This window comes from Cricetulus griseus, chromosome 2, assembly GCF_003668045.3.
Source record: "Cricetulus griseus strain 17A/GY chromosome 2, alternate assembly CriGri-PICRH-1.0, whole genome shotgun sequence".
NCBI lineage: Eukaryota > Metazoa > Chordata > Mammalia > Rodentia > Cricetidae > Cricetulus > Cricetulus griseus.
The window spans coordinates 459,880,373-459,897,566 of NC_048595.1; the positions used below are offsets into that span (position 1 = coordinate 459,880,373).

The 17,194-nt window shown below is 38.2% G+C and overlaps 1 protein-coding gene across 1 annotated transcript in view; it reads right to left on the bottom strand.

Moving 5' to 3' along the window:
• Nucleotides 1-17,194, bottom strand: part of Smchd1 (structural maintenance of chromosomes flexible hinge domain containing 1) — a 101,420-nt gene that overhangs the window by 51,460 nt on the left and 32,766 nt on the right. Inside the window, exons 13-21 of the mRNA XM_027397834.2 lie at nucleotides 15,774-15,968; nucleotides 14,046-14,159; nucleotides 12,832-12,938; nucleotides 11,706-11,788; nucleotides 11,428-11,541; nucleotides 8,764-8,841; nucleotides 8,169-8,288; nucleotides 7,554-7,698; nucleotides 2,960-3,056 (exon numbers count right to left, since the gene is read on the bottom strand). Coding sequence (XP_027253635.1) covers nucleotides 2,960-3,056; nucleotides 7,554-7,698; nucleotides 8,169-8,288; nucleotides 8,764-8,841; nucleotides 11,428-11,541; nucleotides 11,706-11,788; nucleotides 12,832-12,938; nucleotides 14,046-14,159; nucleotides 15,774-15,968 — 1,053 coding nt within the window. The remainder of the gene's footprint in view (nucleotides 1-2,959; nucleotides 3,057-7,553; nucleotides 7,699-8,168; nucleotides 8,289-8,763; nucleotides 8,842-11,427; nucleotides 11,542-11,705; nucleotides 11,789-12,831; nucleotides 12,939-14,045; nucleotides 14,160-15,773; nucleotides 15,969-17,194) is intronic.

Here is a 17,194-nt window from a genome sequence, read left to right on the forward strand (position 1 = left end):
AATCTATACCACTACTTTACTTAGCATAATTCCTGATAACACTCTAAACATGCATCCTTACACCTAAACCTAAATGTAGCCCCTCACCCCCACATCCAAGAAATATCTTTATATCAGAGAGAGACCATTACAGAAAATCAAAACCAATCAAAATGCACAGAACAAGCGAGCCTGTTGTGACCAGCCCCAACAGATAAATTGTCTAGACAATTCCTGCACCCAAGGCTCAAGGAAGAGGGGACATAAAGATTCTAGGAGTGGGAGGAACAGGAAGTCTGCCGTGAGACTGTATCCCCTAGAAATGTCAGAGAAGAGATACCAACTAAATCTCAAAAACAGGGCTGCCTCAATAAGACTTGAATAAGGATGAAAACAATAGACAAGCTGACATGGAAAGAGGGGATCTCACAGAACTACAAACCTAGACAAAGAACTAGATGCAACCAAGGAATTCTGAGAGCAGGAGAAATAGTCTTCCCCAGGAATAAGTGCCCCAATTTGGTTATCTAACACCAAGTGGTCAGCCCTGAAAACATACACATACAAGTAACAATATAGAGACTGAGCGGAAAACACACACACACACACACACACACACACACACACACACACACACACACACACACACACACAAAGAAAAAGAGAGAGAGAGCAAAGGGGTGGGGCAGGTATGTGGGAGGGATGGGATGGAAGATAATGCTGTAATGATATTTCAGTTTTAAAAAAATTAAAAAACTAAATTTAGAAACTTTGAATTGGAATGGAATATTCTGGAATGCATTTTTAACAGAAAGGTAACTGGAGATATCTAAATAAAGTCTAGCTTTCTTACTCATACTTACTGCCTTAATGTTTATTAGCATGTGTAGAAATATGTGGTTCTCACTCATACCACAAGGCCATTTGCTCAACTATGTTCATAGCAGCATTATTCATAACAGCCAGACATGGGATCAACCTAGATGACGCTCAACCCAAAAAATGGATAAGGAAAATGTGGTACACTTATACAATGGAGTACTACTTAGCAGTAAAAAAACCAAGACATCTTGAAATCTGCAGGCAAATGGACGGAACTAGAAAAAGTCATCTTGAGTGAGGTAGCCCAGCCCCAGAAAGACAAATATTATGTACTCACTCATAAGTGGACAATAGACATAAAGCAAAGGACAACAAGCTTACAGGCCACAAACCCAGAAAACCTAGGTAACAAAGAGGACCCTACGAGAGACATACATGGATCCGCCTAGGAAGGAGAAAAAGACAAGACTTCCCGAGTAACTTGGGAGCATGGGGGAGCAGAGAGGATGGTAGAAGGGGAGAGGGGAGGAGGAAAGGGGAGTTGGGGAAAATGTATAGATCAATTTAAAAAAAAAAGGCAAAAAATGTGGTTTTGAGATATTAACATAGAAACCCTGTAAGCTCGTTATCTCTGAACCTTTCTATAAAGTTAGTTATTTTAAAGTAAAATTTTAAAAGCCTAGAAATCATTTTTTAAAGTCCAGCTAACACTTAAAAGTCTCAGTATAAAACCTGATGTTTAATATCATTTGATAATATGAAGCAATAAGTTAAGTAACACCTATTAAAATGTTTTCTATTACAGGTCTAGAGAGATGGTTAAGAGCACTGGCTGCTCTTCTAGAGGACCTGGGTTTGATTCCCAGCACCCACATTTCAGCTCACAATTGTTAACTCCAGTTTGCAGGGGACCAGACACCTTCTTATGGCCTCCTTAGGCACCAGACACACACATGGTGCACAGACAAAACACCCCCAACACAATAAAATAAAAATGTTTTGAACTAGAAGTATTTGGAATTCTAGAATAGCTCTATAAACAAAGCTATCTGAGGAATGAAGCCAAGTCTAAACATGAAATTTTTCTATTTCCTACCTTAAATACATCACCTTCAATATATACAGTAATTTTGATATGCCATTTTGACTGACGTTTATAAAATAAGGTACTGTGTACAATCTTTAACTGTGGCATCATGTCAACATTCAAAAGATTTCAGTTTAGGGCGGGTGGTGGTGGCGCACGCCTCTGATCCCAGTACTTGGGAAGCAAGGCAGGTAGATCTCTGTGAGTTCAAGGCCAGGTTCCAAAAGTACGGAGAAACCCTGTCTTGAAAAACCAAAACCTAACCAACCAACCAACCAACCAACCAACCAACCCACCAACCAAAAACAAAAGCACAATTTGGGCTGGAGAGATGGCTCAGGGTAAGAGCACTGGCTGCTCTCCAAGGTTCTGAGTTCAATTTCCAGCAACCATATATGGTGGCTCACAATCATCTGTAATGAGATTTGGCACCCTCTTCTGGCCTGCAGTCAGACATGCAGGCACAATATGATACGCATAATAAATAAAATCTCTTAAAAGAATTAAAAAAGAAAAACATTCAGATCAGGGCTACTCTACCTGAAATATCTGAAGAAAACTACATGTTCCCTGTCTCTTCTTTGGGCTGGTGCTGGAAGGCTACACCCACGACTTTCCAAGCACTCTAACACAGACCCAGCCCCAGGAAGCTCCATATCTGTATCTTTCATAACCATATATAACCCTTACCAAATACTTCCCTTTACCTAAGTATCAAAACATGTTAAAATACTTAAAGTTTCTTTCACTGATTTGAAATTTCGGTTTCTGTTCTAAGAAAAATAAAGAACAGAAGTGGAATACTAACAGAGAAATGTTGAATAAATGGCTCGAAATGAAGATGAAGACAGTTAGAAAACATTTAACTTAAAGATATTGAAATGACTTTTCACACTGCTCTAGTAAGTCAGGTAACAGCACTGATAAATTTCTAACAACTCAGAATTACTGTGATCTTGTTTAAAATGCAAAACAAAGGAAAATAAACCCAGGTCATTTAACATTAAATTTTCAATTTATTGTAATAGGAAGCAAATAATAAATATTATATCATTTATGTATAATGCTTACCTTGCCTTGACAAGAGTTAACTGGACCCTTAGCTACGACACCTTGAATTACACAATTTGGGCCTTTGGTTATTTCTTTGTAATGTAAAGACAGACCACTGGGGGGAAAAAAAAAGATTTTTTTAAATTCCTCTGCATTATCTACAAATAAGGTTGCAAATGTGCTACTGGCATGTTTAATTCATTTTTCTAATAAAATTTCTAATGTAAGTAAGAAAATGAAGAAAATTCCTAAAAATCTACACACACACACACACACACACACACACACACACACACACACACACAGAGTCAGGGATTTCCTATATAGCCAAGAGTGCCTCAAATTCATAATCTTCCTGCCTTAGCCTCCCCAGTACTGATACTGAAGATGTGTGCTACTCTATTTAGCTCCAAAAAATTCTCTAATAGAAAAAAATATGACCAAGCAAGTAAGTGATACTGATGGGGCAAACACTGAAAATAATATGACAGACTGTCATAAAATAGAGAAACTACACATGTTGAGTTGGGCAAGACTCAAGGAGTAAGTCAAGTATATGCCCAATATAAGTCTGATGTAACATGCCTGCCACCACAGGGCTAACTGTTGATTATTCTTTGCTTCACAGTAAAAGAATCTCCCTAACACTAGTGTTGCAGAATTTGCCTTTTTCCATTTTGCCTGTGTAAATACCATGACAGTATTTAAAAACAACCAAAAAAAAACCCAAAACGAAACAAAACAAAAAGTAAAAGGGCAGCTACAAGCAAAAAAGTGTGCCCTATACTAGAAACCTTACTAGCAACCACCCCTGGAATCTGCCTTAGCTTCCTTTCATTAGCTTTTTCATAAGTAGGACTTAAGAGTATCAACATGCAAACCTTGACTCTGTATCTCACTGCTGTTACAGTAAGAAAACAAGAATACAAAGGTAGACCACAATCCAATCCCTAAGAAGAGATGGTAAGTACACCAGGTTCACATGGTGTACTCAAGTATCCTTGGTCTTTTCTGTCACAATCCATCATCCCTAAGAAAAGAGATACTAAGTACAACAAGTTCACAATAGTGTACTCAGGTATCCTCCATCTTTTCTGTGGAACCCTTCCATCTTTCACTCAGTGGAACTTTGGGCAATCTCTGCTACTCAGTAAGCAGTATGGCATCAGAGAAGTCTAAACAACCAACGTGGCTTTCATGTTGCTGTAAGCTTGTTACAATTTATATTGAGTACCTTTTCTATTGCTGACTGCAAGTAAGGCCTGGGTTAGCTATCACCCTCAGGTTAAAAATGAGAGAGAGAGAAAAAAAAATGTTTAAAAGCACATCTTAAGGTAAGAAAAAAAATTTTTTTGTTAAGCATAGAATTCAAGTGTTTTATAGGTATTTTTCTGAATAGACAGTAAGACTTAAAATGACAATATAAAGATCTCAACAGTCTTTGATTTCACAGTGGAGTAACACTATTTCATTTCAACTCATACAGTGTTCCAATTAACAAAACATCTAGGCTAGTCCTACATAGAGAAAGATGAAGAGTGGAAAAGGCATGCTGACAATTTACAATGTAGTGTGTGTGTGTGTGTGTGTGTGTGTGTGTGTGTGTGTGTGTGTGTGTGTGTTATGTGTCGACACTTGTATATGCAAGTGTGTATGCCACCCACAATGAGTATCTGTGAAGGTCAGAGTTGACCTCCTGTAGCCATGTGGATCCCAGTGACTAAAATACACCTTCAGTCCTGGTAGCAAGAATCCTTATCCACTGAGCCACCTTGATGGTCCACACTGATCATTTGCAGTTACTCTTTGGGCTGGAGAGATGACTCAGTAATGAAGCATACACACTACTCTTACAGGTGGCCAGATTTCAGTTGCAGCACCCATGAAGAAGAGCCAGCACAATGGGGATCTGAAGCCTCTGATGCCCTCGAGCACCTGCACTCACAGGAACATGTACCCGTGCATACCCTTAACCCCAGCACTCGGGAGACAGGACAATAACTGACTGGTAAACATCAGGTTATTTCACATTACTTCTTTGCTCTAACAGCTAAGACAGAAAACACTTCAATAGTGTTTTTGAAAACATTTCAATAGCCAACTGAACCTCCCATTTGGGATATCTGTCTATCATCTAATTCTGAGTTGTTAGACGTTCAGATCAACAACTTAGTTTTACCTTGGTTACTAGAATTTTATCATAAGTGACTCTTTTTTTATTCCATCCTAGTCTATTGGGGCCTACTGCAGAAGCCTATGCTAAAACAATGGCATCCTGCGACATATTTAACAAAATCAACATGAAAGATGTAAAGTGGCACACAAAACAGCTCTCGGTAAGACACCATGAATTACATGCTTGTTCTGTAATTCTGTAATTACATGCACACACCTTTAACCCCAGCACTTGGGAGGCAGAGGTAGGCCAGCCTGGTCTACAAAAGCTAGTTCCAGAACAGGCTCCAAAGCTACACAGGGAAGCCCTGTCTCAATAACAACAAAACAAAACAAAACATAATAAAGAAAAAGAAACAAAGACAACATAACAGGCCAATGGGAAATCAATTCATAGTTGCAACAAAGCTGAATCTGAAAATGGCTATGAAAAAAGCTGGAAATCAAAAATGTGTCACAGACACTGACAAGATGCTGATAGACAATATCAGCACTCTTAAAAATGGGGCAAAAGGGAAGAGAGAAAAGGCAGGCAGGATGGAGGGGAGAGAAATTGGTGGATATTTAAATACCAGAATTTAACAGACTAAAACAAAAGAACACTGAACTAGAGGAAGAAGATAAGCTAATAGAATGGAATAGCTCACTAAAAAGAAAGAAGAAAACGCTGAAAGCACAGACACTGAGACCGCTTCATCCTCCACTCCTATCCCAGTGCTGTCCCTTGACTAGGAACCAAATATTAGCCTATGCAAGGAAAAAGATTGAAAATTATTCTTTGAGGAAACTATGCAGCCCAAGAAGAAAAGGGCTGCACTGCCCACCACATAGACGTCTTCTCCCCAGTTTGCATCCAAGTCACAGTAAGACTCCTTGGGCCCACATTCTTGGGAGTGGACGTGTGCCTGCTTATCCAGGAGACAGGAAGCCACTAGTAGAAGATAGAAAATTCAAAGACTTCCAACTGCTTCACCAATGTCAGAGGAAAAAACCACTTAGGAGGATTTTCCACCACAGCATTGGCTCCAAGCTGTGAGTGTAGTGCCCTTTCTCCGTGTCTGTGTCTGATGTGTGTTTTACAGGGTGCCAGGTTGTGTGTGCCCAAGGAGCTTGCCAAGGCTCCACTGTCATCTAACTCCACACTTAGAGTTGTTTCTTTGTTCAGTATTTCTGCATGTCTTTTGCTGTCAACTATTTACCGTACTTCAATGCTTTCCCATAGTACCCAGCTCTGCCTGGAGTCCAGCACCTAATATTTTTGTTTTAAAGATGTAGAAAACCACTAAAGTAATGGTTACCTCTAATCTACCATCTCCAACACAATCATTTGAAAGGCGTCAACTGAATGATTTGTTTTCACTCGGCTATTAAAAAGTAACAACAGGCTGGGCATTGGTAGCCCACGCCTTTAATTCCAGCACCTGGGAGGCAGAGGCAAGTAGATCTCTGTGAGTTCGAAGCCAGCCTGGTCTCCAGAGCAACTGCCAGGATAGGCTCCAAAGTCACAGAGAAACCCTGTCTCGCAAAACAAACAAACAAACAAACAAACAAAAAAAGCAACAACAACAAAAAACAAAGAGTAAGATTTTTTTTTTTCTGGTTTTGCAAATTTCCTTAGCAGGTTGCCTGTGATCGCATGATGGTTCAACGTTTATCCAATAATGTAACTTTTCTTTTACATTTATCTTGTTTTCTGAACTGGGAGATAGGATTTGGGTATAACACTCTTTCCTGAACATCCAATACAAAAGAGAAAACAAGGGAACTTCACAGATGAAGGTGGAGGGAAAAATGAGAGAATAATAATTATAAAGGTAACAAAATATTCAGCTAGTAGTGTTTACCTGTAATACTAACACTTGGGAGGCAGAGGTAGGAGGAGTGCCACAAGTTCAAGACCAGCTTGATATACATAGTGAGTTCCAGGCCAGTCAGGACCATATAACAAGACTGTTTCAAAAAGAAAGAAGAAAGAGAGAGAGGGGGGAAGAGGGGAGAAAAGAAAAGAAAAGGAAAGGAAAGCAAAGGAAACAATGTCTTTCATGTTTGAACACAAACTCAATTACCTGGGTTTTGGGGGTGGAACTCAGGTCCTTGGGCTTGCAAGGCAAGTGGTTTATTGGCTAAACTAAACTATCCTCCAGGCCTCAGCTGTTAATTCATAAGCAAACAACAGCAACTAACAGAATTGCCACAGGACAACACACCGTATTTGTAAAAAGGAAATGGATTAAGACTCCAATGACTTCAACAGTAGATTTAGTAAATAAACTTCTGTGACATAATTTACACTTGATAGTATCACAGAGGATGGGTTGGGGTCAAATAAATCCCCAAGAATCATAAAATTCACTTAAAACACTAATGTCAGTGCTAACCTTATATAATTTACACATAAAAATAAATACTCAACAAATACAAATAAATCTTCAATTACCTTGCTTCAAGAACTGGCTGAATATCAGATACTAGTTGGGTAGTGTGACCAAACTCATCCTGTAACTCCAAAGGAATATTAAATGGAACGCCAACACGAAAAGGGGAATCCAGAAGACCAAATGAGAACTTCTCTGGCTTGCCCTCTTTAACAAAAACAAAGGGGAAAAGAAGTTGAGAAAATGTATTGGGAGATCAGAAATACACCCATACATACACTGGAAATGACAATAACAATAATGAATAATAATAATGAAGACGGCATTTTAAATCTGTGCAAAGACTGGGAAGATGGCCGAGCAGTTAAGTTTGGTTCCGAGCACTACTGTCAAGTGACTAGCCATGCCAGTAACTACAGCTCCAGGATATCGGATGCCTTCTGGATTTTGTGGGCACTTGTATGCATGTACACATGCCTACACACTAATATATAATTAAAAATAAAACAAAAACCTAAAAAAAAACAATCTGTACAAAGATTTAACCGTTGCCAACAACAAACATGCAAGTAAGTACAGAACTTTATCTCACACTATATGTGAAAGACGCTCCTCACCCCACCGTTTTAAAATGGTGCCATCAGCAGATGGTATTATACAGGAAGAGTTTTGCTTACCTTTAACAGAGAACTTAATTGCTTTAGATGGCAGTGATCTTCCCGCATATGTGTCTGCATTACTTTCATTCAATACCACTTGTAATTTCAATGTATAATTACCAAGTTTCTGGATATTTTCTGGATAAATTAAGAAGAGATTAAACATCATGCCAACATATACTGATTTATATATAATTTTCTTTCCCAGAGACATGGGGATCTCAACAGGCTGCCCAATCTGTTCTCAAACCAGTGCATCCAGTGGTTCTCCCTGCTGAGCTCCCTGAGTAGCTACAATAGATGTGAATAACCATGTAGGGGTGTGGGCTGTTTATAGTGGTGATGGGGATCAAACCCAGGGCCTCAACCATGGAAGGCAAGCATAACAGGGGCTGGAGAGATGGCTTGGCAATTAACATTACTTGTTGCTCTTGCAGAAGGACTAGGTTTGGTTCATAGCCATCCATAATTCAGTCTCAGGGCATGTGATACAACCTTCTGGTTTCCACTGGTACTAAGCAAGCACACTGTGTACACACATGCATGCAGGCAGGCAAAACATTCATACATATAAAAATTTTAAACCTAAAAAATAAAATTAAGAGTAACTCACCCATTTTTTTAAACCAGTAAGGCCATTTTCCTCCATGTTGACTGATGTGTGAAATGATTTCTTTATTTCCACTTGAAGCTTGATAAAAGAAAAGAAAATACTGCCTTGAGAAACTGAGTATAATATAAAAATACAGAGTGTTACAACAGCACCAAATGCAATTATCTTTATTTGCTGCCCACTTCATAAAATGGTACTGATAGTACCTACACAGTACTATCTTACGCAAATGAGCAAAAACAATGGAAATTTATTTAGCTCATTACAATGCTTTCATTTTGAGGGTGAAGTGATGGGTTAGGGTAGAAGGCAGCTCTAGCGTAAGAGACAGTTCTTTTCATCTACAAAGCAGCACAGGTGATCATATGGCTTCTGTTTTTGGCTTTCTGAGAAACTCCCACACTTATTACTTCCATAGCATGCATGCTAATTTACAATCCCAACAGTGAGTAAGGGCTCCTCCTCCACATCCTCACCATCAGAAATGGTATTTGTTTTCTTGACAATAGCTATAGACATTTTGCTATAATTATGTTTCCCTGGTAGTTAAGAATGTTAAACACTTTAAAATACTTATTGGCCAAAACCATCTTTGGCCCCCAAAGACACCTGAATGCCCAAGCACATACTCAGACACACAGATACAAAGGTAAAAATGAAATCTTTAAAAAATAATATGATGTTGGTTATCAATATGCTGAAAACAGCCTTAAAAGGCTGAGATATGTTTCTTCTATTCTGAGTTTCCTCGGGGGCTTTTCTATCATAACATGGTATTAGATTTTGTTGATAGCCTTTTGTGCATCTTTTGAAATGATCATTTAATTTCTCCCCTTAAATCCATTTGTGACATATTAAATTGACTGATATGTTGAACAATCTTGGTACCACTGAAATGAAATCTACTTGATCATGAAGAAAGATCTTTTTATGTTTTCTTTAAGTTTGGTCAACAAATACTTTGCTTAGAATTTTCCCATCTATGTCCACAAGGGAGATCTGTCTGTAATCTTTTTCTGTTGCAATATTGGCTTTATAAAAACAATTTGGTAGTGTGCCTTTCTTTCCTGATGTATAAAATAATTTCAGAAGCACTGATGTTAATTCTTCTTTGTGGTAGAATTCATCAGTGAATCAACCAACCTGAGCCTGGAATTATCAATCTGAAATTCTTTTCCACCCTTTAAATCAAGATTCAGGCTACAGGGTCAGACACGGCAGCACACGCCTTTAATCCCAGCCCTTAGGAGGCAGAGGCAGATGGACATCTGTGAGGTAGGGCAACCTGGCCAAATAGGGCTACATAGTTAAAGACTCTGGCTCAAACAACAACAACAACAACAACAACGACGAAAAAGATCCAAGCCATACCTGAGTAGAAGTCTCCGAAGAGAGCTTCTCGACACACAACCAGCTACAGTAAGTTACATATCTCACTGCCAGTGAGAACAGGAACAGAGAGGGGATGGATTCGGGCCCAGGATCAAGAATATGTAAGATTTTAGGGTATCCCATACTAGAAAGCTTGTATCTAATACTAAAAGGTATTAAGAGCCATGGGATAAAACATGAAGGAAAACAAAAACAAGGAACCAATTGTGTTGAATAGATCAAATTCCAAATTAAAACTCCTCCCTCTCACTGAGAATTATTGCATGCATTCTAACTGACTATAACTTGAAATTTAAAGAAATAAAATAACAAAATGAATCTGAATACTGCCTTTCACATGAAATTTAAATAATACATTAAAAGAATGATCGATCAAAATAAGATAAAAATAACATTTTGCAATAACTTAAGCAAAGGACATAATAAAACTGCTATAAGATTTCCCATGTAAGTTTTATTCTTTTGTGTGGTTTTATTGCTTTTAGACAGGTGTCAAAATTTAGCCTAGATTGGCCTGGGACTCACTATACAGGCCAGGGTGGCCTCAGACTTGCAATAATTTGTCTGCCTCAGCCTCCCAATACCGAGATTACCAGAATAAACAATCAAAAGAGGCTCTTCCATATACTTTAAATGATGTCTAGCAAACCTGCAATACCTCATATAACATAGTATATACATATTGACCTTAAAACATTGACACAGCTGTGTGCTGTGGTGGTTAGCCATTCACTATAGCAGTTAGCTGTGCTCCACAGGTCAGCTACCCACAAGCTGAAGGACATAACTAGTTGTAGCATCAAGCAACTGCCTCTGTCCAAATATGACCTTGGGTCAAAAGTCCTAAGTTCTTGAGGTTTTTGGTTTTGGTTTCTCTGTGTAGCCCTGGATATCCTGGAACTCTCTCTGTAGACCAGGCTAGCTTTCAACTCACAGAGTTCCTCATGCCTCTGCCAAAGTCCTAGGGATGATTTGATCAAATCACTTCTTTTCCAATTCCTGGAAATGTCCTCCAAATTCCTAGGACAACTCAGATATTTGCAGATTAGTTTCCTTTTCCCAAGCCACAGAAAACTCCTTAGTCCCTGATTTGGGGCACTCAGCTGGTTCCTCAGTTGAGCTGTCCAATCTGACTTTACGGAAGAGTGCACCTTAATTTCTATTTTGTAACTTTAACCAAATCTGCTGTGTTAATCAGATTAAAGTCATCAAAAATTAAAGACAGTGTTTCTCATCTATTCACTGAAGGCCCACACTAATCTGTGTCCTTACTGTGTAGTATGACTTTAAGCTCCACCAGCAGCTTCTTAGACCCTCCGTGACTTGTCCCCGGGAGCTTCTGCATGGCTTCACCCTTCTTGTTCAATATCTCGATCCTCAGTGCACCTATGAGAAGGTACAGAAGGAAGAGAAAGGCTGTCACCATCGCCCACCAACAGCCTGAACGGTTTCATGTTACTTTCCAATATTCTATAGCTTCTATACATTAGAAGTAGATAAAAGTATTTAAAATAAAGACAAACCAACAAAGGGGCTCTTAGAAAACATACCAATTGGGGTTCCAGCAGGTCTGATTTCATTTGGCAATAATTCATCTCCTTCAGGCCAAGTTATAGACAGTCTATCAGGGAGCCTATTATAAAACCAGCATATTAATGTTTTATCAATATAGTTAGTTACTGCATTAATTAGAAATATGCAAATTACCAGAATATTAGGTATATTGATAAATTTTTAGCAGTTAAACTTAATCTTGCTATACCTAATAAAAAACCAAGATAAAAATCTATCTTGATATTAACTCTAAGAGACATGATTTTTCTCTTTATAGTACAATTTACCCTTAAAGACAAAATAAAATAGCATCATTAACTTGGTCCAAAAAGAGACATTTCATCTACTTCGTTTTCTTTCCTTTTTTTTTTTGGTTTGTTTTGTTTGATTTTAAAGTGGCGGCAGGACCCACTCTACATCAATATATACTGTCCTGGAATATAATGGCATAGCTCAGGCTAGTCTCAATGTCCTCCACCTCAGTGTCCTGGAGGCAAGGGGACAGCTGCTTCTACCTTACCGGCTACTTCTTTTTAGTGTTCTTTATTTCCCAGAAAGTGCTCATTTCCTCTAGCTATAAGCCATACCAAACAGTTTTCTTTAACTGCCCATGTTAAGATATAAGTAAATGTGATACTGTAGATAAGTTTAGATAAGTGTAGATAAATTCTATAAATCTAGGTTCCTGTCTAACTACAACTTTCAATGCTTAATTCACCTCAGGACACATAACGCGTATGAGAATACTGAACAGCACTACAATTCTTGGATTAAAATATATATGTTAAAAAATTATACTATATATACATTCTACATTGCAATATTTATTCATTCTTTTTTATTTTTTTGAGGCAGGGTATCACTACATAGGCCTGGCTGGCTGTATCTGTCTATGTAGAATAAGCTAGCCTTTAACTATAGAGACTAGCCTGCTTCTGCATGTATCTGTCTATGTAGACTAGGCTAGCCTTTAACTATTGAGACTAGCCAGCTTCTACATGTATCTGTCTATGCAGACTAGGCTAGCCTTTAACTATAGAGATTAGCCTGCTTCTGCATGTGCCACTGTGTCCAACCCCAATTCTTATTTTATTTAGCCTAGTTTCTTAAATTTTGACTTACCTTGCCATTTCATCTTCTACATATTTTTTAATTGTTTTCTCAGCAACTGTCCTATCCAGCTTTGCAATGGGCACAGTTTTTATTTCATCATACAGCGCCTGGGGTTCCTGAATAAGAATTCATACCAATATTGCAAAGATAATAATTTAAACTACGTTGGTTAGTTACTAAACAAACTAAATAATCCATTTATTTCTTTCAAAGACATCAATTTCATCCTAATTAAGGATATAAATGAGAGTAACTATTCTTACACTTAACTGTTTATTTTCACTTTTAAAAATCTAACTTTAAAAATTATTATTGTGGCTGGGTGGTGGTGGTGCACACCTTTAATCTCAGCACTTGGGAGGCAGAGGCAGGCGGATCTCTCTGAGTTTGAGATGAGCCTGGTCTAAAAGAGCTAGTTCCAGGACAGCGTCCAAAGCCAAGAGAAACCCTGTCTCGAAAAACCAAATTTATTATTGTGTATGTGCACAGAATATGTGTGTGGGCACATTGGTGGAGGCTGGAGGACAACGCATGTTCTCACTTTTTTATTTAACCTATATAATCCTAGTAAAATCCAAATAACAAGAAACAATGTAGGGGGGGAGAGGTTTATTTTAATCTTGGAGTTACTTATTCTTTTTTTGTTTGTTTTTCAAGACAGGGTTTCTCTATGTAGCTTTTTTGGAGCCTGTCCTGGAACTTGCTTAGTGGACCAGGCTTGCCTTGAACTCAGAGATCTGCCTGCTTCTGCCTCCTGAGTGCTGGGATTAAAGGTCTGCATCCTAGTGACTTACTCTTAAAACAGAATTCTGTCCAGTGATTACTCATCTGTGACCCTAGCAGAATTTTGCCTTTTTATAAAAGTACTATTATACTAATAATAATACGTAAATATGCAAAACATACAAATATTAAATATAGAACAGAAGAAAATTGTGCTAACAAGCATTTCATTCAATAGGAATAAAATGCAAAACAATTTTGAAATAGCATTCTTTTTTTTTTTTCCTGAGACAGGGTTTCTTGGTGTAACAGTTCTGGCTGTCCTGGAACTTGCTCTGTAGACCAGGCTGGCCTTGAACTCACAAGATCTGCCTGCCTCTGCCTCCCAAGTGCTGAAATTCTACCACCGCCCAGCAAAAATATCATTAACTTTATTCCAAAATTTACATAGAAGTGGTGCCAAGAGGCTTTCATTAATTACCAGTCACTTGCTTTCTTACCATTGCAATCTGAACTTCTCCTCCTGTAGCATATACTTCTCCATCATGATCACCATAAAGGAAAAATCTTACTATGCTTCCATAAAAGAGAGGAAGTGTCTTCACTGTCTTGACCTAATATTTAACATAAATACTCAGATTAATATTTTTAGAGAGAAAACAGGTTTAATATTAACTACTTCATGTAACTGCTATGCATGCAAAGAACACTCTTGTGGACAACAACTTCAAACCAGTGAAACAAACAAGTAAGATATTTGGGGCTAAGCACTTACTGTTGGCGAATCTGTGTTAAGACAGAGCTTCTTCATACACACTGTAAGGATTCAGTCATTATGCTGGCCTGCCCCTGTCCCCTGGCAGAATGCACTCAGACAGGACCCTGGTCAGGCCGGGTGCAAAGGACCCCTTTAAAAGAAAGACCTCTGCCCACTTAGACTCTCTTTCCTGTGTTCCCCTGGGGCAGACAGGACTTCTCCCGTCTCCCTCTGCTCTTCTCCTCACCCCACCCCTTCCTTCTCTTTTCTAATAAAACTGCTCACTTAAGTTCTGTCTGCCTGGCATGTTTGTCCCATCATGTTCTCCAACCCCCTGCCCCCATTGGTCACCCTTGCCTGCCACGGAATCTGCCAAGGTTCCTCATGCTTTATCCTAGCACTTACGTCTTATTTAAGCACGTGTTTATAGACTTTGATAGGTAACATTTTCATCAAATACATTAGCTTGGAAGTTGTCTATGAGTCAGGCATGGTGGGCCTACTTACAATCCCTGAACTTGGAGTTGAGCAGTAGATTGCTCAATCACAGGTCAGCCTAAGCCACATGGTAACACTGTGTCTCAAAACTCAAAATTTGAACGTCTTCCCTTGAAAAGGTTATTATCAAAGGCTGGACAGATGACTCAGGTTAAGGGCACTGGCTGCTCTTCCAGAGGCCCTGAGTTCAATTCCCAGCACCTACATGGTGGCTCACATGCCCTTATCTAGCATAAAGATATACATGACTAGAGCAGTCATACATATAAAACAAATAAATCTGAAGAAGAAAAAGAAAAGGTAATATCAACAGCTTCAGAAATTTAAAGTAAATAAAAAACCACTGTAAGCTATTTTCATTCACATATATATTAGGTAGCAGGGAAAACCAACTCAACGCTTTGTATGTCTCAGAATTGTTTATGTATGTCCATGCTCATATAATCTGAAAAGCATTCACTCAAGTCCACCAAGCAGCTGACAGACTGATTACTCCGGCACCCTGCAACTCCACACGTGGCTTCATGGATGCTCTAAATTCTCCGAGTCCCCTTAGATAGCCTTTCAGTCTCTGATACCAGCTCCCTCTGTCCTCTGCTTCTTTAGCTATCTTGCTACTTCTAGGGCTTTAACTATATGATGGCACCGCTCACAGTCATCACAGTCATGGAGGGAATGCATGTCTTTCTAATCTGCAACTAAAAACTAAAAACAAATCTTACAACACATTAATACAACACTGCCATTTCAAGTGAGGCAAGTCATGTAAGAAATAACGCTTCACTACTGGAGCCTTTGGCAATAAACAGGATTTATACGACACAACAAACTGTATATTAAAATCGGTTTCTTTTTTACTCTTTACATGTTCCACAGAAACTATCATAACATTTTTGTAGTTGATGAACCCTAATATATGTAATATTGTTGGCAATTCTACTAAAAACTGAATTTGAACATAGGCTGAACCTACCAGTTGTCCTGCTTTGTATATCTTTCCATCCCACTCTATTGCTGAGTATGTTGCCCAAGGACCTTGCTTTTTAGAGGGAAGATCTGGACGGGTAATTATTCCTTTAAAAATTGTAAATTTTATTTGTTTGTCATACTTTTCATGACAGTCCTTCAGCCATAAAGCAAATTCTCTGTCAATTTTCATTCTCTGCTCCTGTGAAAATTTAAAATGTTTTATGAAAGCTGTTATTATTAAACAAATATAGCCTTAGAAATTTGTCACTCATTTCATTTTCCTTTCACATATCACAAAACCTATAGAAAAATTAAAATATCTTGCCACACTTTTTCCTACACAAATTTAGGAGATTTCATAACATCAAAGCATGTTTTTCCTTATAACATTCCTTATGCCATATTTATACAGAAAAATGAAGCAAAATTAAAAATGGCTTAACTTACAAGAATGAAAGAGTATAAAAACTGTTACATAAAGTACTTTTGGCAGGTAAGCATTACATTACTGAAAGAGTAGTGCAAAGTAAATGATTCTGAGGTATGTAGATATAAAAGTACACGATTAGTCTTATTAAACTTTTAAGAATGTCTCGACAATGGAATCAATTTTGTTTCATTACCAATGTATACATTTTAATACTGATCAATCTCAAATCACTTTTAAGCCAAAAGTATTCCCCAATACCCCGCCCCCCACTGCTTCAGTAACTCACAAAGCAAGACAAAAAATGCATAGTTAAGGGGTAGTGAATGGCTCAGGCGGTGAAGACACTTGCCATCAACCCTGGAAACCCAAGTTCCATCTTCAGAACTCACTAATGGAAGGAGATAACCGACTGATTCTAGCAAATTGTCACCTGACCTCTACATATATGCCCTACACATGCACTCGAACATGTACAAAAAAGCAAACAAAAAATATTATGAAAGCCTTACACAATAGTCAATGTTCAATTCCCATGAAACACAATTATACATATTCATGTTAAGTAGAAATGCTTGATGATATCACAGCCTCGACATTAAGAGCTAATAAGATGAGTAGGGTAGCATATGCATGGAATTCCAGCACTTGGGAAATAGAGGCAGGAGGACCATGAGTTCAAGCCTGCCATACAAGAGACGTTCCCAAATGTGTGTTTATTCAGGGAAGGAGGTCTAATAAAGGTAGGTAAATATTATCTAAACACAGTTTAACCAACTTGAAAAATTTTTAGTGTAATAAACAGCTAAAACCTGAAGGAAAAAAAAAATAAACCATCAAAGACTTAAAAAACAAAATGAAACAAAACCTTAACTGATAATATCAAAGCATAAAGGTTATACACACTGATGGGGTACTATGTAATATTGCACATATATATTATATAATACTCACACCTGACTAAATTGGCAGGGGAAATGACTTAGCTATTAAACGTA